General features: G+C 31.6%; 1 protein-coding gene across 2 annotated transcripts; it reads right to left on the reverse strand.

The window, feature by feature from the left end:
* Window positions 1-3,471: 3,471 nt before the first annotated feature.
* Window positions 3,472-25,638, reverse strand: LOC125060334 (neural cell adhesion molecule L1-like). Of its 2 annotated transcripts, none has more exons than XM_047665208.1 (15): window positions 25,347-25,638; window positions 19,266-19,458; window positions 17,875-17,978; window positions 16,622-16,775; window positions 15,120-15,324; window positions 14,602-14,785; window positions 14,092-14,528; window positions 13,755-14,025; window positions 13,049-13,164; window positions 11,721-11,932; window positions 10,907-11,061; window positions 8,577-8,699; window positions 6,819-6,964; window positions 5,795-6,175; window positions 3,472-5,330 (listed from the first exon to the last, which is right to left on the reverse strand). In XM_047665208.1, exons 1-15 carry the CDS (start codon window positions 25,450-25,452, stop codon window positions 5,295-5,297), a joined length of 2,823 nt encoding a protein of 940 aa, XP_047521164.1. In that variant the 5' UTR covers window positions 25,453-25,638; the 3' UTR covers window positions 3,472-5,294. The 2 variants fall into 2 exon arrangements, with proteins under 2 accessions (XP_047521164.1, XP_047521163.1); XM_047665207.1 differs by having other exon boundaries at window positions 5,795-6,178.
* Between the last annotated feature and the right edge of the window lie 647 nt (window positions 25,639-26,285).

Here is a 26,285-nt window from a genome sequence, read left to right on the forward strand (position 1 = left end):
GAAAAAGAAACTAAACAGGAACAAAAAAAGAAAACAAACTAAACTAATAATGGATACATTAAAAAAAAATTATACTAATAATATTAAAATAGTGCACATGAATCATTTTAATTTAATTTAAGATCAGTCTCACGTCGGTTAGTAGGTATTATTAAAGTTAGGGATACGATGTGGACAGGTAATGTTTGTACAGAAGAAATTTAAAGGAAGATAGAGAAGGAGCTAAGCGAATAGGGACTGGAAGTGGAAGTGAGTTCCATAGCTTAACTGCAGAGACCTTAAAGGATTCGCCAAGAAAGGAGGAGTTATGACACGGGATTTCAAGGATATAGTTTTCGGAAGAGCGTAAGCTATTGTTATCGTGCCTATTTATTATATTTTTATCTAAATATGTGAAGAGATGCGCAGTTCCAACCATCATTAAATTACCCAATCATCTCGGAGTCGTCACATTTATGATCGAAGTGTATTTTTGTGTTGATCTAGATCCATTCTGGATATTAAAGAAAACAGTGGCGAATGGGTTAATTTATATTACACACAGAGCTCGGTGGCTCTGTGTCTGTGTGGGTAGTGTAATAATTAAAGGAATCTAAAGCGATACACAATGTGTCTCCATAATTAAATTATACGTGCTTTAAATGCGATAAATAATGAAATGTATCTGGCAACACATACGGTGTAATTAATTTTCCGCTGATAAAGCTGTATGTTCCCAATGTTGCTAGTTACCACAACGTTGCACAATCTGTGCCAAATTTTCTTTGTCCTGTTGAATGTAACAAGTGCTTACATTGCAAATGAGAATTCAACAGAACGAAGCAAAAAACTCGCAATTAATTTATCATTTTATTGCTTTTATAATGTTAAGTAATATGAATTTAAAATGTTTTGCTATTTATAATTAACCAGTTGACCTGTAAATGGTAGTAATAAGATAAAATCCTAGTTTCCAATTATACAGAAATCGATTCACAAAGATAAATCAGCATCTTATAATGAAGTCGCTATCTTTAACTTCTTTTGTGCGATAGTGATAAGTTCAGAAACAAACACTTCCGCGAATTATTAAAAATTATAATCGCAATATTATAATTCAAATAATTATTATTCAAAACTGACTAAATTCATCTAAAAATACATCGCTTATAGTTAATATAACATAGTGTTTAGAGTCTGGCTAATGAAAGAAGATAATTGAATTATTTGAAAACTTTCCGTTGGCAACACAGAATTTCATTGAATTTCTTAGGTTAGTATGATTTATTGTCTTGATACTTCATGCAATTGCTCAGTTTTATTTCTATTAATATTTTTTCAGAATAGTAAACAGCCTAAACTTTGTTTTATTGATTTTTTGGATTCTGAATTTGATTATTCCGAATAAAGTTGTGTTTTATAATAAATATAGTTTTAGTTTTCCATGCAATGTTTTAAGCGTCAATAGTAAAAAACTAAATACGTATAGTATTTAATTTCATTAATGTAAAAAATAATAAAATAAAATCATGTATCAAGTAAGTTTAATCCACAAAATATATCAAACTTTTAGGCATACTATTTTTTTATTAATTTGCCGCGCTTTTTCGTTATCTTCTTTCATTAGCCAGACTCTACATACAAATAGGGTCTAGGCTTAAAAACCTACAGATAAAGGTTAGAATTTTATTATCTGTATAAATGTTTCCCATGGAGACAATTGAATAGCCATTCTTCTAAGGAATTTTAGTGGTGCGAGTTGTTTGTAAGAAATAAGATACTGGTATGTTACCATTGTTCTCCAGAAACCGAATTCTTGTGTCAGATTGCATTACCTTTGTCTTAAGTAGTACTTATAATAGGGAAAGTTTCATATTTGCTAGCCGATTTTGTATTTGGAACACTTTTTATATGTTCTTAAACATCAAGCGAAAATATTCTATTTGATGCGATTAATGAGACTAGAACGTAAAGGAAAATACATTTGAATCAAAGCATTGTTTCGTTGTCTTTCAACCCTTCGACAAAAGTTTCTTATTTCAAGGTAAATCCTCGATTTAACTTTGCAATTTATTGCCAAAAGCTTTTAACTCGAAATCTCTATTTCTTACTGACAGTAATTAATTGCTTCATTTTATTGAATTAGACGATACCGTAACCGGTTCGAAATTCAAACATAAACGCAGATTTCCATTAATGTTTGTAAGCATAAATAATTTTACCTCGTCTTAAGAAGCGTGACTTCTGGGGAAGTAGTGCGTTGGGACGAATAGATGTATCTAAAGCCGAAGATTTAATTTTTAACATGTTTATATGATTTTGGAGTACGTAAGAGAACCAGCCCTGCGATTCGATAAACAATAAACTACAAGCTCCCACCTTTTCAGAATGCCAAATCATAAAATGACTGCTTCACGACTGATTTGAGAGCGACCGCCGATGCGAAAACCGCTGTGTGAGTTCGAAAAGTGAATTACAGAATCGCAGGGCAGCACTGAAATCATTATTTATTCTCCGGGAATCGAAGATAGAACAGTTTGTTTCGTGTCATAGCTTTACCCGCAAATCGTAGAAATCGTTAACCTTTCACTGTAACTTCAATAATGCAGTCTTGTGTCTCGGGTCTGTTACTCGTAGAATATTCTAGATGTTTATTTTTCTTGATTATATTTTGTTAGAAAATTGTATAATTATTGTAATATTTTTTTGCTATTTGTGTTTGGTTCAGTTTATCAAACAAATTATTGAGGTCTACTAGATTTATTGAATTATTTATACAATTTTACACACAATAGTTGTTTTTACATGATCAGCATTCTTGCAATAATAAATACTTGGCGACCTTGGTCCTGTAAACTGTCACGCGTTACAACTTTAATTAAAACTAACTCATTGTTAATTCTAACCTCCATAACGTGTTTTTCATATATTAACTATATATTAAAGTTGAAATATAATATTATGTATATATTTTTCTTGTACCTAGAATAAGTCTGGTCACCCACATGAATGCCAAAGTGTGGGGAACAGCGTGTGTATGTTTAATTAATAAAGCTTCATTTTATAATTATTCATTTAGGTTATTTATTAAACATTTATTGATTTCAAAAATTTATTAAATTTTATTATATTATTTATATATTTATATTAAAAACTCTAGTAATTTACATTACAAGAGTTTTTTTATTTAGATTAAGGGCACCAATGCAAATGCAAATTCTTAGTGTGCCCATGGTGTATGTTCAGTGTTGAAGATTTTCAGTTTTTGAAAATAATATAAATAAAAACGAACATACTATATTTCATTAAAGTAATTTTATTGTACTAACTGGAAATTAAAGGATATATTTTCTTTCATTTATTTTATATGCTTCATATATTTATTACAGTTTCAGGTGTTAAAGATAAAATTGGTATTGGGTTATTAATTAAAACGACCAGTTTGTATTTAGTAATGCGTAGTAGGTTAGCGAAAGTAAATAAAAATTCAGAAATGTTTAAAAAGCTATATTTCGATTTTGAATAAAACAACTGGATCTCAAAATATTTGGGGTAGCAAACGAATTATAAACAATTTACTCGAATACATGTTCAAAAGTTCTACAATATTCTAATCTTAGACTAACACCAATTAATATACATAAATATCACAGTCAAAAATTTTACAACTAAAATACTAATAAAATGGCAGTGATTACATACAACCAGGATTTTTACCTCCTACTTGTAACTTGCGCTGAGTTCAGCAGGCTTACCATGAATAGCAATCTCCACCACTGAATAAAGCTTGCTATAACCACACAATGATCTCAAATTTGATAGATGATGAATAGATAGTTATTTTAATATAAAATTCTCTAAGAATTACGTAAGATGTAAACACAATATTGAAAATGGATACGCTAAGAAGTTACTTGCAGTATAGTTCCCGGCAAATAGGTTGGCAAGAGTATACCCGGAAGTTCTAAGAATTTTCGCTAAAAGTACACGCGCAAGTACTACGCTAATGGCCAGATTATTTGTAGAGAACTATATCTGTAGAATGTGAAAACTATGGGAATCTGGAAATTGTTTTCAAATCAGTCCAGTAATTTCAAATATCCCAAAACAAACTCGCAGACCCAATGTATGGACCAAATGATTCTTTTAATTACGTCATTTATACATATGAAGATATGTATTTAATATATAATAAATAAAGATATAGAAATATTTTTTGCAGCATTTTCCGAATGCACACTTTTGTTTGCATTTTAGGTTGACGGCGTGTTCCATAAATGTCAAGCGAAATTCGGGTCACCTAAATATTTCCTAGAACCAGCGCTAGTTACTGTTTAATATTACTAATGATGACACTTGCGGCCGCTATCCCCTAACCTTACAATCTTACCCCCTTATTCAAAAAAACGAAATCAGCTGAAATCAAATAAAAGCAGACTTTTGTCTCTTTCTGTCAAATTCTGTTTACACTGTGATGAAAAGAGACAGACAAGTATTAGGCAGTCGTTTTTATGAACAAAGGCATAATAGGAATTTTAACGTATTGTGAATTGATTAGACGAAGGAGACCGCAATTTCCCTTAATAACTAGTCTATACAGGATGACTAGACTTAGGAATTAGTTATAATATATGATTTTCTACAAGCATCTACCGTTATGATTACTATAGTATGTATATCATGGGAATTCACTAAAACCTCTAAAAGTTAAAGGCCGATTAATAAAGGATTTCTACTTCCTTTCATAGTTGCGTAAATTATATTTCTAATAAACAGCGGTTGGGTCATATACGTTCATGACCTATGAGATGAACGACCCTACTTTTAATTTTTAAACGTAATTTTATAAAATAGATACAACAATTTTATACCAGTGTAATGTACTTTTAAAAATAATAGTGATGAATTGTCTACGATCTACATAGTGTATCAGATACATAATTCGTATATATACAGGAAAAATGAAAAAAAAAAACAAGAGAAACAAAACAATTGTTTGAAACGCGTATGCGTCAAAGGATCTGCACAAAAAACCATGAAAATTGTTTTGGCTACAAATAAATGATATAAATAATTAGTGGATACATTATGAAAAAAAAAATTTGATGAGTTGCAATTTTAAATGAGTTATGTTAAAGAAGAATTTAGCAAGTTTGTATATTTATAAAATTTCAAAGGCGATTCGTATTCAGTTGTATAGGCTGATACAAGAAAATTCCATGGTCTCTGATTAAAATGTACACTTATTACTTATATCTACAAATTCAAAATGATATAAATTATTGCTTCGTTTCACCTAATCTACCTCACAACGTTTAGGGCAATTTCAGCTGCCCCTTATTTTCTGGACTCTGTAAACAATATATTAAATTTCATTTAAGTTCGTTATAAACTCTAAAATAATGGATATTTACTTTATTTTCTAACATGTATAACCTAACATTTGGAACATGCTATAGTGATTTAATATTTTACTAATTATTATAAAATGAGCCTGTCCTTGTTCCCTAGGAGCGTAACTGAACCCAGAGGTCCTGGGTTCGAAACTCGGTTATACACTGGATATTCCTATTCACCTAATGCGCATTGAATACTTTCGCAAACGGCGAGGGAAATCATCATGACTTCAATCACAATTTGACGGCGCATATCGGGCATATAAATCTGATCAGGAAATAGAAACAGCGATCTGTGAAAGTTACTGAATGCTACTGAATAATTATTTAGTAAAATGACCAATTATTTTAATAAATGCAAATAATTTCTCGGACAGAGATGAATGGTACAACAGAGACATCACAAAATCATTGTTTACCTCATACGGGGGCGGCGGCAGTATATCACACAGATTTATTTGACAGCCCTGTTCAGAGCGGCCGGTCGAGTGCCTCTGTATGGGAATTTTGAAACTATTCTCTCGTCCGAGCCAATGCCACTGCGGGTAGTCGTACTCTAAATCATTCGGGCAAACTTTGCTTTTGTCCTGGCGGCTTCGGGAGCCCGATCTGTTAGTGTCCTCTTCTTCCTTATTGAATTCCTTGTATTCTCTAAAGTCTCTATAGTTTGTGGAACGGCTGGATGAGCTGTGGCATGTGGAACATTCGTTGGAGTACTGAATACTTCCGTTGCACGAACGAACTATGCTATTGTGTGATCGTCTTTCTGGACAGTTGACATCTCCGCTGTCGTTGCTGTCCTGCTGGAGATATTGAAACGTTTCAAATGTATTTAAAAAGATATATAAATATGTATTTGGCAATCTATATGATTTCGTAATAGCTTTAACAACTTTAATATATTTTAGATATATTTGAGTATAACAAATTTCAGATACTAAAAATATAAATGTTTTTACATTATAAAACCTTAGAAAAATTCTGAGATACCTGGTAGCTAGAAATATTCTATAAAAGATAAAAGTCATACCCAATTAAAGTAGTTAAGATATAATCACGTATGTATCATGCCAATTAATATCTATTTACGTTCCCTATCGTTATCCGGACTAATTGTCCCTGATTCAATACAGAATCTGAAAGTGTAACTCAATACTTCATGGTATACATTCAAATATACCTTTAAAAATTAATATATTAAGAAGACATTGCGGAGGACCTAATGTGTATAAAAGCCCTAAATATAATGAATGTATGTACGAGTGAAACCGCAATCAATAGGTATACACTTTATACTCACTTTAACTTAGTTATTAGTTGTAAATCAGTTATGTAAAATCACAGTCGAATAACATTACAAATCCTATGTGAAAATACTTGAGTTACACGCGAAAGGGTCTTATCTAAGATCAACAAATGTATTCCCAAGCTTATCTCACAAACCTTGAAATTGAGTTCTGTGTAAATAGCACTCGAGGCGTAGGGCTCCGGGCGTTTGATTCTGTCCACACTCGATGTATCTAGTCCTTGAATAGAGTTCTGTGGCAGACAGTATTCCGGTTCTACGTTTAAGATGCTTGATTGGCCAGCTATAAGGGAATTGACCATTAGATCTATATTTATTACATAGCAGTATTATTAGACAATTCTTGTAAACAGTATTTAGTATTTTATATTATTTTAATACAGCTTTTTTTCCTACAAGTTCACAAAAGAGAGTGCGACTACATGAATGACGATCTAGCCTATACAATAATTATACAACAATAATATTATGTTGACTTAATTTTTTCCAATACTAGTCAATACTTCAATTAAGGTAATGTTCATTACCAGCTCTTGTTCTATAATGTGTGGACTCTACGTTCGTGTGTAAAAAATTGTTTGATATATATATATCAAAGCATTGTGAGTTTTAACAAAAGTATCACAAATGCTGATGAGATTAATGTTCTAATTGAAACAGCATTGTAAGACTGATGATGGTCCTATCGAAAGGAAACTTAGTCTTGAAGTAGAACTATTATTAATTTGTGTCATAAAAGAAGTTGCGGACCGCTCCTAGTATTTGAGAACGGATTCAAGTTTATAATATGAAGTCGAGATAAAAAAAAAAATTGCGCATCTATTTCTTTCAAACTACTAACTATGCACCATAATTAATTGTCATTTGTCACAATAGAAAATTACGTGAGACAACCAAGTATTTTAATTTTGAATATAGAACATCCAAAAATTTAAAACTATTGCATTTTTTCTTTTAAATTTAAAAATCGAAAAGAAAAATATACGGCTTCACACAGAGATATTACGACTTTCTAGTTCACGTATCTATGGTTTCTTTGAGTTCAATTAATAGCTGCGATTAAAACAGACAAATGGGATCATTTGCCTCATGTTTATTCATAAAAAATTATCGACAATAACACGTTGAAGTATAAATAATTCTTACATAAATATTTAATGAGATCATTAATCAAGACTTCTTTTTGATTGAAATTTAAATAATGTCGTCATACACATATTAATAAACCATATTATTGCAGTTCAATGTATGTTTTATTAGGAAAATGGCAATATATTAGGCATAGACATATTTAATACATGAGTTTTTTGAAAGTCCATGAATTTTATACTTCGAAATTAAAGTTCAAATTTATTATTTTCAATAATATTTTGGCACCAACGCAACTAGGGATCTTATAAGTTTGTCATGTCTTTATGTCTGCGATATTGTAACTTTTAAACGAACCAATCGTTTAAAAGTTTGATGTTGTTTGCTAGAGAGATCAAAATGACTCTTACAATTTAAGAAGAGTATCTGGTCACCACTGCTCTTTGTAAGATATTTACTTTATTTTTAGACATATGTTTAAACTTATAGAACACCCATACTATCACTGAATAAGAAGTTTGCGGGTACTTTCTAAAATATAAAATTATTTAAAAAAAAATTGCATAAAAACAGAAAAATGCTCACAAGTACATTCGGCCATTTTACCATTTAAGTTCCACGCGTATTAAACTACTATATTCCTATCAAATTATTTATCTGATAATTAACCTGTCCCATGAGCAACCTTAAAGAGGGCTCTAATAATAACCTAATTAAATACACATCTAAGACTTTATCTATACGAATTTGATAACTTTATTAATGAACAAATGAGTAATGTAAAACAAAGCGTCATTATAACTCACACTGAAGCAGGCTCTGATGACAGCTGTTGACGTCAAGTGAGGGGTCAGGAAATACAGGACGATCTCTCAGCCAGATCGTGTCCTTATTCAATAAACACTGTTGTGCTGTTACTATCGGTTGGCCTGTGGGCAATGATTCAATGCTAATGCCATATACAATAAATACGAACCCACGGACGGAAGACAAACACACACACATGCTTAGGTTAAGCGTAAGACTGTATGCTGCAATAGATTCTATGTGCGAACCTTTACACTTGCCGATGAAGTTATAAGCATTGTAAGGAAACTAGCGTCTTAGAAACAAAATCAAAAATGTCAGGTGAATAAAGCTAACTTGCCTAAAAAGAAAAAGAAGACATTTTTGGTATAGTCTAAAGTTCTTTTTATTTTAAATTAAATTACTCATTTATATACAACATACAAATACTATTATTTAGCCTGAAAGATACAACTAATTAAGACGCAATATTACAGACTAAAATGAGATTCACTCAAGAATAGTTTTCTTATTCTATTTCGTCAATAGTTTGATAATTTCCAACAAGCTTAACCTCTTTATTATGTTAAAAATGCATAGTCACTTTCTTTTTCATCTTAATTGTATTTAGTACCTACCTACAATTTAAACTTTACCTTACTTTACTACTTTTACACCGATAAAAAAACAATTTTTATTTTTAATGTTATGGTTATCATCTTGTAGTGTAGTAGTATTTTTTTAAGTTCTTTTCCTTACTAGGGATGCATGGAAAAGATCACTTGTTAGCGATAAGGCCACCCGTTGCATCCCTAATAATTATATATAAAAAATTATTAGATTCTTCCGTTGTTTTCAAATGATTTTAATTGATGTAATTTTCAATGTAATGTCAAGCTCATTGAAGAATTCCAATTTTAAATTTAAAAGATGTGTTATTATTAGCACTTTTTGAATGAATAAAATTATCACTATGAATTAAGAACGTAAAACCAACATCTAATATATGTATAAAATTCTCGTGTCACAATGTTCGTTCCCATACCTACTTCTCCGAAACGGCTCAACCGATTCTTATGAAGTTTTTATGCATATTCAGTTAGTCTGAGAATCGGCTACTATCTATCTTTCAAACCCCTAAGTGATAAGGGGTGTCCACTCCAAAAATGTTGTTTTTATTTTTTTGACATTTTTTTTGTTTTTATTTTTTTATGATACAGTATACAAAAATACACACAACTCCTAATTTTCAACCCTCTACAATCAACCCCTATTATTTATTACTGTAGATAGTTATTTTTATTCAACTAAAAAAAAGTTTCGTAGAAATAATATTATGAAAAAAAAATAGCATGGCAAAATAAACGTTTGCCGGGTCGGCTAGTATAAAATATTGAGCTTGAAATATAGAAGTTTAAACAATCATTTCGGTACTTGTGACTTATTAGATCATAGCTTTATTAAGTGCTCACTATCGCTGACCCAGGGAGCAATGACTCTATAATATGTCAGCTAGTCAGTTGAAGTTTAGTTCACTCGAAGTTCAGAGTTAACTAACTGATTGAAATGTTATGCTAAGGTTGAGATCGTGACCTCAAATAACTTTTATTATAAACTATTTGTTATACAAACATAAAATATAAATAGCATTTTTATATTGGAATTTATCGTTTCCTTTATTTTAGATATTTAGATATTACGAATTTATTTAAGGTAACAAATTGTTATATTACATGACTGGAGTTACGCGTGCAATGCAAATCGATAAAGTTTTTTTATAATTATTTTATAATAATTTAACTGAATTAGCTCGTCTTCTATGAAACAGATATGTAAGATTCAAATATTTATTCGAGTGATCAAACAATTTAAGCTTCAAGCTAAGGTGGAAATGAAGATTTTACCTCAAATCTTTACTCATATGTACAAGCTTATTTTTTTTATTTATTTAGTTATTAAGTTTACGACATCATACATAGTACTAAATCTACTGATTATTTTACAAAATCTTCCATCTAAAATATATGACAATTAAAGTTAACATAAGTTTTACAAAAAAATATAAATTAAAACATATACAAGATAAGATAAGCACACAGAAATTTGATGGAACTTAAAGAAGAAAAAAAAGAAAAAACCATCAGCAAAACAGCGAATTAGAGACCCCACAATGCTTTCTCTAAAACCGATCAGCCCACTACCGTTCTATCACTACTATCCGTTAAAATCGCGAAGAATTCCAACAAGAGGTGACTGAACCTAGCTTAAAACATCATATAAGTTAAGTTACAAATGATAAGGTCAATTAACCGATATTTATTGTTCTTAATAAGAGTTTTTATTCGCTTACCAGTAGCCTTCTTCCTTTGTATGCCATTTCGCCGTCTGATGTAGTAAATGCTGACAAGTCCGATAACAATCACAGAGAATAATGTTAGGCCGAGCGCCAGCAACCACGTTTCGTGAAATATGTGCGGAATCGAAGAATCGTGAGGTGGTTCGGTCCTAAAATAAATTTATTGCTTCATTCGGGGGATTACACAATTCTTTGAGACGCCAATGAAGCAAGAATTTATTATTTTATTGTATGTTACCAATGTTATGATTATTCCTTAATCATTTCAGGTGGATTAAGATATAGGAGCTAATAATTCAACCTTTCAACTTAGAATAGGTATTGGGCATTTTGATTAAATAATAAATATAACCTAGCTGTAGAATGATTACCTCGTTTGTCCAGAGAACCAAACATTACAGGAAACTAATTTTTTTTAATTAATTTTTATTTTGTTCGTTAAAATATTATTATACAGTGTTTTTTCCATAGTTTTAGATGGTAAAATGGACTTGTTTATTAATGACAAGAGTCTAAAACTAAAAAATAAATGGTTTTTTGACATACGAGGTTATCATTCTACAGCGACGATATGTACCTATCTATCTATACGAATAATGTCAAATCTTATCGATGATCTTAACTAAAGATTTATCTATAATATCAATGACCAAGACTCATTTTGTGGCGGAAGCGACGTAAATAAGCAATATTAATAAACTTTCATATAACGTCGCTTATATGGCAAGAAGTAATTTATTAGTAAACAACAAGATACAACAACAAAACATAATTTCAAGTACATATATCACAAATAAACTTTACTTACTGAACATAATGCCTCTGCGACTGTGTGGGCAACATATGTATCTGCGCGGGCGCACTAAACGGCCCGTGACCGCGTTTAGTGACAGCCGCCGCGCGCGCAATATACCGCCCTCCCGTACGTAACGAGCTCGCCGCAGCGGCCCGAGTTCGAGCGCCTAAAGACATTTGACCCACGACACGACCGTTTGTGCCTCCTCCGACGCGGATTTCGATCTGGGGATATGTGATCTTTAGTGACCTTGAACCTTGGGTCAAACCTAAGATATTTTTAAGATGGGAGATATTTAAAGATAACTTATAGTAATACTGCTTAAATATCTACAAATAGATGAACATATATATTTATATATTCACGCCTTTTTCCCAAAGGGGTAGGCATAGACCACAGATCTCCACTTACTAGGGTCCTGACATTCTATCTCTCGTCATTCACTTTCATTCGCATTCACCGTGCATAATGATCGGGGAAATTAGTTAATGAACATGTATGCTAATAATATACTCACAATTATTACATATATATTGTGATTTATAAAATTCTAAGGAGCTAATTAATTTGTTACTTTATTTTTATTTTCACAAAAGGAATAGACATAAAAATAGTAGTCGTTCAAAGCTTCGTATTAATACTACTCCATATACGTACAGATTTCTCAGTGTTTTTTCATATATAAAAAACATATCAATTTTGTACGTGCGACTAAGCTTTAGCTTTTTTAAAGTTTCATACAACATTAAAGATGTTCGTTTACTTATTAGCGTCAGACAAAAATTCAACGACACTGATGTTATAATGGATAGATTTTATTGCTCAAGTATACAATTACTTTATGACGTACTTGGTTCTTTTATGATATCAAAAAAATTAATTTCACTACCAATCAAACAAAACAATAGCCTAATAATGAAGCATTTTGTTTTAACACACAGTTTGTTTTTTTTTTTTTATATAATAGGCATCTCGACTACGAGACGCCCGTAAAGGCTAGTCATCGCAGCCCACGGACACGTTACCGACCTTTAAGGGAGGGAATGCTTTTTTAAACAATTGGAGTTCGGAATCGATTCCATAGTTGGTTAAGAATGAGTTTTACAGTAGATGTAAAACTTATGTTTGAAATGCTGTTTCGTTATTTTATTTCGACAGTAATCTTTAATACGAAACAATTCAATGAATACAATTTTTGTGAATACATGACGCGTCGCAAATAAGAATATTAGCGCATAACGCCAGTTCTCTATAATCTATAAAGAAAACAAACATATCGTGATAAACAGTAATCAACAATTTGCATAGTCATAAAAAAGCAATTATTGAAAAAAACTCACCATATAACCCGTCAGTTCTCCGTTCCACGTGTTCGCAGGTGGTGGTTCCCATCGTATCCATGCCGACGTGGCGTTTATGACCCCCGCTGTCACACTTAGGGGAGGGAACGATGGCACTAAAACAATTATTTACGCCCATTAATTTGTTTAAAACCTTTTTGTTTTATAAACAATTTATCAAAATCTTCCTAATTGGTTGTTAATTGTTATATATTTAGTTTGTATCATTGATTACTTTTATTTTCCAATAATGAAATATCCATATTTTTTTAGTTTTGCCTTAAGAACTAGGTAAGTATAAAAACAATAATATCTATAGATAAAAAAGTACTTCATCATTGTTAATAATAGCATTTTTGTTTATTTATATTATTTTTTAAATATTTTTAGTTATTATTATTATTAATTTTATACTTTTTTTGTGGTTGTTTGTTTAATTCTTTCATTCCTTTGATAGATTATGTTCTAATGTAATTGATGTGTATGTGTGTTAAATTTGTGACCTCATGTTTTCTTGTAATTTTTTAGGCATGCACATTGTTTTGGAATGTATAAATAAATAAATTAGGCTTTCTTTATATATTTTAAAGTATTTTTATAAGCATATCGCTTTTTTAATCGATTACTCGATCACTAATTTCATCGATTTGACTCACTAAAATATAGTGTTGAAAGATTTGCATTTGGTCATGAACAAGAAACTTACCATCTTCATTGGTGACACCCGTCATGGAGTTCGACGGCTTCCCCAACAGCATCTTGTAAAATGGCATCAAGAATACGTCATACTGCATATACGCCTTCAAGCCAGACAGCACGTAAGATGAGGATCCACTATTATCCACATGTAGGAGAGACCCATTCGAACACGTCTCCACATGTGGAATAACATCTTCAGAACTATTCCGCCAGTTCAAACTCGTTCCATTATACCAAATCTTCACGCCCTCCAAATACTCATTATAATCCGTTAACACCTAAAACAAGATAACTTTGAGACTCAAGTTAATTATTGCATTACTTGAAGTGACGTAAACACTCACATCCCACACGACTTTAAGCGAAGTCGACGACAAAGTTTCCACCCTCTTTAATACCAGAACATTCTGTTGCAGATATTTCCGCGCTTGAACAAACTCGTATTCCGTCATACGGATTTTGTGTTCGTAATTTATCCCAAACTCATCGTCGTTCTTTAACCCTTTTCTTAGCACGTTCAAATGAGCCTCTTGCATCACGCTCCCAGCCGAATTGACCGCGACGCAAATAACTCTTCCGCTGTGCTCAACATTCACCCCATCCAAATACAGTAAACTCGAATTGCTCTTTGTACATTCCGGAAACAATAGATTGTCCTCGATGCCCTCTAAAATCCAGAACGTCGTCGGAGTCGGTAACCCTTTCGCCTCACAGGGAATTGACACGACGTCACCCTCCCATGCGGTTAAATTGGATGGTATCTGTGTGAAGTGCGGCAACGCTGAAACAGATGGCCGTATTGAAATAGCCCTTACAGATATCAGATGTAGAGCAATAAAGCGGAGAATGCTCACAGTATACGGTTAGTGTGGCGCTGGCAGTGCTAGTTCCAGTGTGGCTATCGGCCCGGCAGGAATAGACGCCCGCGTCGGATGCGGACACCTGTTCTAACCGTAATAGTCCACGGATTATAGATGCGTGAGACGGCAAAACCCCATCTTCCTTAACCCATGTTATTTTTACGCTTGTATCGTAACTCTGAAATAACAAATGAAGATCTATGCTATTTAAGAACAAATCTATCGCCCTCACGGAAGTTAAACAAATATTTCCTTTGCTGCAAAGGGAAAACGTTTAAGGAATCTACCGTGATGTAATATAATGAACTTCATAAAGCGTGCATATATAAAAGATTCATTTGTTCAATTTAATCAGATCAATGTAATTTGTAAACCAATTTCACAGATGTATTAAATGCAAATTAACAAAACCAATGAAGCGTGAACGCAAATTTTATATACCCAATTTGTAAGGGTGATTAACATTAATTCTATTTAAGCCAATTTCAGTTGGTTTCACACGTGGTATTTACCTGGCAATTAAATTCAACGTTTTGTCCGACTAACGCTGTGATGTTGGTGGGTTTTGTGACGAAGTGCGGTCGTCTTAGTACTATTAGTGCAGCTGCCCTTGACTGTCTTTCTCCAGCGATATTTGATCCCACACATCTGAACACTCCACTATCATTCGGTAATGTTTCTAATATTTTTAAACTTCCAGTCTCCGTTATTGTTACCCTAAAATTTTATACTACGTCAACTCAGTCAGACAGTGATACATCTCATTATAGAATGTCCTGTATTCGGAGCCTCCAGGTGCGATCTCGAGCAACAAATCGATATAAAGGTAACCGAGAATTTACCGGATATATTAAGAAACTTCAGATCGCAACTGGAAGATTTCTGCAGTTAGGTAGTGAGATGTGTCACTCGCTGCAACAAGAGCGTAGCAGAGGTGAGACGGGCCCCCACTAGCCCATTCAAAAGCCCAAGCCCAGGAAATTTCTTAATGTATGTATGTATATGTTTGTACAAAATAAGGTCCCGCACCACAAGAGTCGGGGATATTGGGAAATTTATAAAAAAAAAACTCCATACATCTGAATAACCAGAGCTCATTATGCAAGCTTAATGTACAAATACTTACATAATTAAAGTTACACCAATTTTATATCTACAGTGTACTGTTTTTGTATCATTCTACGTATAAACAATCCGATAAATTCAATATAATACGAGACATTATTGGAGCTGTAAGTAGTAATGGTTTCCTGATTTAAAAATAAGTGTATCATTACTAAAACTTTCGTTTATCATTTATAACGTGTAGTAAAGCGTTTTTGGAAGCCAAGAAGTGTAGTTCGTTATAAGTACAATATCATCTTTGTCAATAGTTTGCTATAATGTATTCAAGTTAATGTGCAATATTGTAAAATAAAATTAAAAAGGCGTTTGACGCAAAGGTCAAACCTAGAAAGTGTAATTTAAATATTGAATTGGATATTCAAATGTTTGCACGTGTATATATGAATTTTGTCGAGATAAAATACGAAATAGAATTTAAAGTATAGATATTAGAGATAGATATTAGAATTTATAATATACTGGCTGACCCGGCAAACGTTGTTTTTTAATTTTTTTAGTTGAATAAAAATAATTATCTACTATAATAAAACATAGGGGTTGATCGTAGAGTGATATTAGTTGAAAATTAAGGGTTGTATGTAGTTTTATATGCTGTATCATAAAAAAATAAAAAACAAAACGTTTTGTCCAAAAAATATGTTTTGGGTTGACCCTTATCACTTAAGGGTTTGAAAGATAGATAGTAGCCGATTCTCAGACTTATTGAATCTGCATAAAAAATGTCATAAGAATCGGTCGAGCCGTTTCGGTGGAGTATGGGAACGAGCATTGTGACACGAGAATTTTATATATATAGAGATATTCTAGATTACACACACAATATATATTAAGAATTCATAAGTATTTTCTGTATTAAATCTTTAATTCTAATAAGAACTTCGTTCTATACCTTCCATTAACTTCAACATCATAACGTTGTCCATCCTTCATCCAGTGTACTGATGCATCGGGCACTCCTCTTGGTGGTACACATTCTAATATAGCAGGCTCTCCAGCCGCGACCTGAACATCTCTTGGCTCTGCTCTGAATTCATCACGTAACACTAAAATTTAAAAATCGAATTAGCTTGTTGTATCCACAGAGTCTTCTAATATAACATCAACCACGATCTAAGGTATAAAATCTCCATAATTAAACTCGCTAAAAGGGGAATCATAATAATAGTAATATTAAATACAGATACCGGCAAACATCTTACACAAATGTCCTTGCCTGCGCAGAAGCGATTTTTAGGTATCAATGGGAGGAGCGGCGTTGACGTTTGTGTCCCAGACGCGCAAACTTTCCCCCACTCCCTTGTTTAAGTTTCAAAAAGTGTGCCAGTATCTGTACGGTCAGATTAACATGCCAATTCCTACAAGACAACAGTACATAAGAAAAACTTGGCACTTGGCTTGACTCTCTCAAACATTTGTGACTATTATATGCAGTGCTAGTGGATACTGTAACATTGAGTTTGTATCACACATGAAAATAACACTAGTACATGGTTGCAATGGACAGTGAGCGACCAAAAAAAAGGAATGGTCGCAGTTTTTTATGGATGACGGATGTCACACAAAAATAAACGAGACATTCTAACATTCGCTTCGCTTTGGTTTAGGCCAGGATATTCGACATCCATTTTGATTGGCGAGTAAGTTTATCATCAAATTGTTTAATTTTTTATACAACGTACATACTTTCTTAAACCATACGAAATTTGAATTCGTCATAATTGTAGAACAATGATTTGAAAAAAGTCCAAAATGCACTTTTTATCATATTTGGATACAACATTAACTAAATATTACGGCTACATAAAAAAAATCCATGTGTTTTAAATTTCAAATTAATCAGTCGGTAAAGTGACGGATTTGATAGAAACATGTGATTTTTCTAGAAAACTGTGTAATTAATAATAAAAAAAAACCTTTTTGTTTGCTTGTATGGCAATTTTCATAATCACAGAATATGAATTAAAATAGTAATAACAAAAACTAACATGATTATAATTATTATTTTAAAATGGCTGCCCTGTAAAGTTTACTATTTGTCAGATCCGTCACTATTCTACGACTATGACGATTATTAATAGTATTTGTATAGAGAGCAATTTTTATACGAAAAAAAATAGTTTTGCTATTTTTGACAATACTTACTGGCAACATTTAAAGTGGCATTTTGACTGACAGCCTCTCCGGCAATGTTTCGTGCTACACACCAATAAACACCTTCGTCGCTTTCCTTCTTCCCTCGATTAACCCTAATAAAATAACGGAATTAATTTATTCCAAAATATTAATTTCCAGTGACCACTACTGCGTCAGTTAAGATAGGATTAGTTTATTTAGTAAATACTTTAAGGAAATTATCCTATAGTCTTGTTATTTATTTTTACAAGTCAAATGTCAATTTAGACGAACAAATAGATTTTTCATTAATATGCTTGCTTCCGTTGCTATCCAGTTTAGTCTAGAAGCGCTTAAAATTGTTATGCTAACGGTACGATCTATCTATCTATTTGACAATTAGTTAGTTAAAAACTTAGTGGGTTTTACATATTAAAAACAAAATTATCTATCGCCACGTCAAAACAAATCAATATCTAAGAACAAACAAGGCAGGTTTTATGCGACTGAATCAATATCTTTTATCACCATGACATTTTAATAAAAAGACAGACTAACTATTATTGAAGTATCTTAACCTCACAATGAGATATGGGGCACTTGCGAAAAATAGTTTTTTAATTATTTTATGCAAGTAAGTGATCTTTGTATTTCAAATTTCAATCTGCCCATAATAATACTTGTTTTGAAAATCGATTCCACGCTCTCCGGGTAATACGCCATTTTCCATGAAGCGATAACGATAAACCGAGGAAGAAGAACCTTATTTTAAACAAATAATATGTCATTTTTTGTCGTAATTTAAAATATCTTTTGTTTTTAGAGACGAAAATGGTCTAAGATCCCGATATACAACGACCTTCACCGAGATGCTTATTTAATGAAACGTATTTTATATTTAATTTAATATGTCAATAAATATAATCCATATGGGTTGCCTAGCAAATTTCAGTCCAGAGTATTTTAATTAATATTAAAAAAAAAATATTTTTTTAAACATTTCACCGGTATGTTTATTACATAAATTCTATACCGATCGAAAGTATGAAGCCCATAGAATATGCAAACGTCAGGTTGTTTTTAATCAATAAATTATTTATGTGTATATTTTTTATGTGACACTAAAGTACGTATATATAATATATATACATCTTTAGTAAAAAAGAAAGTTATAGTGATACATATATAATACTACCCTGATTAAAAATATTGATTGAAAAAAAATAAAAAAATTTACTACATGCAAATTATAAAAAAAAAAAATTTTTTAAATATTAATTAAACATATTCTGGACTGAAATTTGCTAGTCAACCCATATGGATTATATTTATTGACATTAAATTAAATATAAAATACGTTTCATTAAATAAGCATCTCGGGATCGTATATCGGGATCTTATACTAAAACGAAAAAACTTACCTAAGAAATAACAACCCATCTTCTAACATGACCCTGTGTCCATCGTCAGCTGGTGGCAAGGGAAACCCATCCTTGAACCAGTGCACGGCTGGTTTTGGCCGACCTTCAACCACACATCTTAGAGTGGCCGGTTCGCTCCGGCCCGATACTGTGTTGGATGGGTGCTCTTTGATCCGTGGTGCTCGATTTTGTGCTTTAACAAGAAACATTTACTCATTTTAATATGTTGATTAATCGATGTATCGTAGATTTTAAAATACCAGTGGCTTTGTTATTTTTTTTTTCAAATTAACAAATAGAGACAGAAGACAAATACGTGATCAGCCGCAGCAGTTCTGTACCTAACACCGTCGTGGACTTTTGGGTCTAAGGCATTGCAGTTTCCTGATGTTTTCCTTCACAGTACAAGCGAGTGTCAAATGCGCACATGGACAATTGGCTCAAAGCCTGGGTTCGATCCTACGACGTCAGGGATGAAAGTCGCATGCTTAAGCCATAAAACCAACACTGCTCATATTCAAATCTATTAGTGTAATTACAAAAAAGTGTTATTTTATACAAAATACTTAATAGCTTTGTGGAATAAATTAAAAATTACAGTGTAAACTCTTTATAACGAATTTCGAGGTACCGAGCATTTTTCTTCGTTATATATAGTTTTCGTTTGTAATCTGATAATAAAAACAATTACTTGTCTAAATATCTAAATATTTCTTCGTAATAGAGGTAGTGAAGTAATGTATGGGTTTTGTTTTAAACCAAACAAATGTACCTCATGATGACGCTATAAAGAGTTTTTGTATATGTATTAATAAAAAGTATATATAGTATTATAAAGTATCTATACGAACAACTACTCAATTGCACAAATTACAAACAATATAATATCACAGATACGTAACTAAAGTTAAAATAAGATATTTTTTAATTAATCCCCGCCGGTCAAGCGCACTAGCTGTCATTTATTAAAACTTGTCATGTCACGATAACCCGTACAATATACATTATCTATGACGTTTGTCTTTGTGACTGCATTGTCTGTGGGGGCAATGCTCGATGTAAATAATTGAACTTTTTTATGAAAAGTCACTTTAATCTATAAGATCTATTGATTAAAATGTACATCAAGATATAGATGTGGTCGCCATAGGCTATAATAATAATAATCTTTATTCATTTTTCTCACAAAATCTTAGTACATAAACAGGTGACAGTTATATAGTTTTATAAATAAATAATTGTCTTACTTCCATTTAGGGAAAATGCTAGTTTGTGTTAGACTGATGCCTGCTAAAGGTAAGAGTACCTGTGTTACAGGTCATCAGGCCCCCACCACTTCGGATCGACAGGTCTTATAAGATTTTTCTCTACTTTATAAAGTAGAGAAAAATTGAGTGAGAATAAACAATCATGAGCAATCATAGGCTGCAACGTAAACAAAGAAGCATTCATAGGGATACACATATAAGGAAACCACATGGTGTGTGTGCGTAAGTGTGTGTATGGGTGTGGGTGTGTGTCTGTGTGTTAGTGTGTGTACGTGAGTGTGTGTCTGTTGATGTATTATTACTTAATTTTTAATCTAATAAAGCTAAAAGTATTATACTATAAATTATTACCTAACATTTAAATAATGGTGAGATTCAGGAACGAGACTTAGGAACTATGACTCATGTATGTCAAAATACAATATATTTTTAATGTACGGGAGTCAGACTTTGCTGTATGTCTCGTTTCAGAATCTTACCATAAAGGAGCGTCTTGAAAATATAAAAGTATTAACCATATCTGCCTAAAAATGTCTATGGATACTAATACATCCTCTTACTAATACAAAACTCAGTTGACATGAACTTTACGATTCAATTATTTTATTTTAATTGTTCTCTAACTTATAAATATAAAACAAGAACAAAGCGTCTTCCCCTTAATAGACTGTAGACAGTGTTATCTAGTGAATTAGGTTAAGACTTAAATCACTTACTAGTCTTACATTTTCCATGATATGTCAGTGAATAGACAATTTATTCAAAAAAGATTCCTCTATCGATGCTAATCTCGTTATTTATTTATCATAGCTGCAATTATGAATTAGCCAATTTAAGCAACAAGGGCTCTGATCTCCACCAACGCCAGGTGTGAAGCATTACTTGAGTGTGAATGGTCTTTAGAATATATGCACATATTTCACTATGAAATTTAGAGATTTATATACAATATACATGTATCGACATTGTTTAGTGTCGAAAACTTGGAATCCTTACCATACAAATCTCAATTTAACGCCTTATTTATATATATATGATATATATATCTCATAGTCGGTCACTCTTGTTCCCTTTAAATATAGATCCAACTTTTTCAATTCCTCATTCACCGTCACTAACATACTACTATTGTAATATGCCTGTAGCCGTATGTTGTAAGTTGAAGTTTTGTATTATACTTTTAAGTGTTTGTATTCTTACGTCTGGGTCAGGAAGAAACTGCTTTAGCATTGGGCTAGCAAAATTCATGATTTCACCACGATACAGTGTTTCGCGGGACAAAAATTAAGTAAACGCCAAATGATTTTTATTTAAATAACTCGTAAAATAAACAATATTTAATAAATATTGCTGGGTCAGCTAGTTATTAGTTTTAAGATAATAATATGCCAGTAGATTCTAAATTATATCAAAATTAATAATTATAAACAAAGTGACCACAATTAAAGATTCAAACTCCACTTATTTAAATTAGATTCTTTTTTCAATAATCCCGCAAAATTAACGTACATACAATGTTCATAACAAAAAGTGTCTTAACAAAAAGTAGTTATCTGTTGCTCGCCACCAGTGAACTAATTAAACCGAAGTAAAAAACTCCTTTGTTTCGTTAACATCGCTTTTACCGAACATTTCGTTAATTGGCCTCAAGCTACTTTTAATTATTCAATGAACAAGTACCACCCATAGAGCAATTATTGTATTGACAGGTTGTTTTATTACGAAGTGTTGCCCGTGTGGAAATAAACCTATGGGAACGTGCAATTACGGCAAAAAAGTACATGTATAACTTGTGTCTATGCTTAGTCTGTGACAAATTCAATCCAGTATGGTCGAAAGACTAAAGCCTGCGCCATGGATGGAATGAAAAAAAATGGCAATCTAACAAAATTGGTTTCATAATATTCATATTACTTTTTAATAATATTGTCATTGGTTTACACTTCGAGTAAATTTAAATAAAACTTCTTTAACAAATTTATTATACCTACTATTATTATAACACACTTTTTACTAATTCACCTACGTAGCATTTGACAAAGATCTTAGATACGAAAATTTATTAAAGGTTTAAGCGTGGTCTAACAAACGAATCCGTCTTCCCATTCATAATATTACTCCGATAATATTATCCTAACAATAGAATTATTTCTGGCTACGCGTGGGTGAGTCTCATATATTGGTTAGAAACTTTTTATTAACAAAAATTTACGTCAAATGCTTTTTTTTACTTTGGTATTTATAACCAACTCTACTTATTTATATGCTACACATAGAGTGAATTTAAATTTATATCTGTATTGTATAGCCATTTCTCATATCAAAGGAACACCAGACATTCATAATATTTTGTATTGTAAAGTTATTAACTAAAATATTGTGCAGATAACAGTGTTTATTCTTCTACATCATCTACATCTACTTTTTGCTTACAGCAAGGAAACACAAATTCTAAATACGAATATTCATTATATAATTATTTGCCACCCTTTCATAAACAAAATATTTTATGTGCAAACCTTTATACCAGCTAATCTGTTTATAAAGAAACACTAACTTTTCCACAAATCTCTATAAATACAAAACTTATCTATGCATTTGGTCCACAGACACGGCGGTACAAATGAATCAAATAAAGCTATCTTTACGGGAAAATCGATAGATAAGCTATAATCGTTTATTAAAGAAACACCAACTTCTCCACAGATTCTACAAATGCAAATTCTATCTATGCATTTCGTCCACAGGTACGGCGGTATAAATGAACAAAATTTATATATAATATGACTAAGACTAAAGAAACTTTAACTACTCCATGGATTTCCATTTTAAAAAAAATAATTCGTAATGGATCATAGATTTCTTTTCACTAAATTCAGGGTTGACTATAAATATGACCAATTAATATGCGTTCGAGCATCGTTCAGACAGCCATTGAGAATGTAATTCGATACATGTATGTCACGTTTGGAATTAAAATCCAGTTCTATTGCTCCTTTGGTACACGACATCAATACTGAGATTACAATAACGGCAGGATGTTATATTATGGCGGAATACATATGGGATTATTTAAATAAATGTTGACTCTATTATTTTATCTATGACTTTTTCGTTTGTTTATTCTCTGTGACATGCGATGTTTTGAAGCATGGCAATACAAACTTTTAAAAAAGATTAGAAGCATGCATGAATGACAAATATTCCATTTTTGAATGTATTTACCGCGTGACGACAATACTGTTTTAGTATACAGTTTAAAACACAAGATTTTTTTTTAATAAATAGGTACTTATCAGGTTAGTAAAGCAGGAATTCTTAAATTAGGAAACTACTTTTTTGGATCCTCTTATTGTTTCTTATATCTTGGTTTATATACCAGTATAAGACACACTTTAAGAGAAATACTTAAATATGGATGGGAATATAATTTATAGCAATTAACGCGTTTAATATCGGATAATCTTTATGAATTAAAAATAACAAAACTGTCCCATGTCACTGTTTGCTAGTGCTATTTAACAAAAACGTATTTTTTAAATTACTTAAGAAAGACTACACTTTATATACACAAGTGCTTTTACCATATTAATGATATAATCTAACTTAACTACGATATGCAAGAACTATTTTTCTACGCCTTATAACTCCTAATTCTAAAAACGAATCATTTAAAAATTCTGTTTTGAAGGTGTGAAGGTGAAGTGGAGGCAGACAACAGATAAGAATTTATATTTATATAAATAATCCCTGAGATCGTGGGTTCGATTCCCGGTTGTGTACCAATGGACACTCGCTCTTAATACGGTGAAAACATCGTGGGAACACTGGCAGGTCTTAAATCAGAAGGCTACTAAATTAAAATAATCTAAGGGTTGTGGAGTCACTGGTTTATTGTCTATTAATATTAATCAAAGCGTTTTTTCCTTTAATTTTTGTATTTTTTGGTTATGGACAGTTACACGACGGACGTTAGTCAAACATTGAGATACCGATATTGCGTAATGTGAATGTTATCATATAGCTCGTAAGCCAAGCCTCAAGACATTGGCCGTTATATCAAACACAGCAACATATATGTACAAATTGTATAGTGACATAGGAAATTGTACATTTGAATATGGAACAAAAATAGTATATTGTATTTGCCTAAAACATTAAACGGAAGCGTAAAATAATTAAGATATTAAATGAATATAAAAGATGTGTGCGATGGCTATTTGACTAATAATAATTCAATCGGTTTTGTGCAATGTTATAATGTGAATTGGGGTAGAGAAGGAGAATTATTTTTGTGCGAAACAAAAACAATATTTAAAAATTATTCTATTTTTAAAAATCGAAAGAATCCTTTGTTAGTTCAGACTGTTGTCTGCTAGATTTCAACATACAACTCGTTGTTTCTATTAATTTGTGTTAATATTTGCAAAATTAAACTTAAGTTACAGTACATTTTTATTAAAAAAGATATGTAAATACTTAAGAAAATGTGTCTTACAACACGAGATAATGTTTTATAATATTTATATATGCCAATTTTAACACTAACTAAAGAAATATATAAAAAAATTTTTTTACCAGTTATTACTTATTAGTCTAAAAGATTCGAACCAATTGGCGATTTTTCGCCGTAATATGTGGGTTGGGTCAAAAATTGGGGTATCCACTGGGTTGTTGAATTTAACAAAAGATTTATTTTTCTATGGGTTCATTAGTTTTGTATAAAATATTACTCAAAATAATAATTTTATAGCTTAATAATTTTAGTCATACATCACCGATTAATCTACAAATATCCATAAAAAATATTTACCATTAGTTCCATCCAAACTGATCAGCAACAAATGCACAAAAACGAGATAAACAAATTGACTCTTTCCATTTACGACATTATCACAATTCCCACCGAAATCCACCATACTGCCACAGATAAATCACTATTCACACCATGGAGTTCCTATTTGACAATTTACATTTTTACACAACACTATACTGGCAGCATAAAAAAACGTTCCATTTATTGCACTGTCAAAACTTTTTCCCGCGCAAACATAACGTGCGTTCGAATTTCGAACACAACCAAGCCGCGCCGAGTCGTGTCTCGTACTATCGCGTCCCTCCCACATCTGTTTAGTTGTTTACTCTTAATGGGGGGAATCGACGGCGCCGTATCGTTGATCTTACGTGATATTACAACTGGCGTTTGACCTAATGTAAATAAACATTCAGCCCTGTGAACTTGCGATGATATGGTATTTAATCCCTTAATTGTTGCGTGTTTTCGGAGAGTAAGCAATCTCTATTAACAAAGGGTAAGGGCGTTGTCTGAAGCGTAAAGATTTTCGAATAGATAAATAGAAATAGAAAGCTTAGTAAATAATACTTTATCGATTGCTAACCTTATATATCGAAAATACATAATACAAAAGAAAATTTGATGTTCCTCATTGATTCAGTGTTACAATTTTAATAAACTAAATTAATACATTAAATAATAACTATTTCAGAAAATCTAATGTACGGCATATTGTCTTTAGTTCCAGTACATTAAATCTTGCTGATTACTTTTAATTACTATTTTATGATATTATTTTCATATCATATTTCAAATTTGCGGTAATTTTGTTCAATTTAAAAATATATGGTAATTTTCATTGAATTACGTAGATATTTTATAAAAATTTCTTCCAAAATTATAATTACTCTTTTATTTAAACATTATTATATATACTATTGTACTTTTTCAATAGTT

Source organism: Pieris napi, chromosome 21 (assembly GCF_905475465.1).
Source record: "Pieris napi chromosome 21, ilPieNapi1.2, whole genome shotgun sequence".
NCBI lineage: Eukaryota > Metazoa > Arthropoda > Insecta > Lepidoptera > Pieridae > Pieris > Pieris napi.

What these genes read in the sequence shown, in the direction of transcription:
- LOC125060334 (XM_047665207.1), bottom strand. Translation starts at nt 25,452, where the DNA reads ATGGTGGATTTCGGTGGGAATTGTGATAATGTCGTAAATGGAAAGAGT. An exon ending in TGCCACTTTAAATGTTGCCA is followed by an intron (nt 16,776 to 17,874) that starts GTAAGTATTGTC and finishes TTTAAATTTTAG; the next exon opens with TGTTACGTGATGAATTCAGA. An exon ending in ACGTTGAATTTAATTGCCAG is followed by an intron (nt 14,786 to 15,119) that starts GTAAATACCACG and finishes TTGTTATTTCAG; the next exon opens with AGTTACGATACAAGCGTAAA.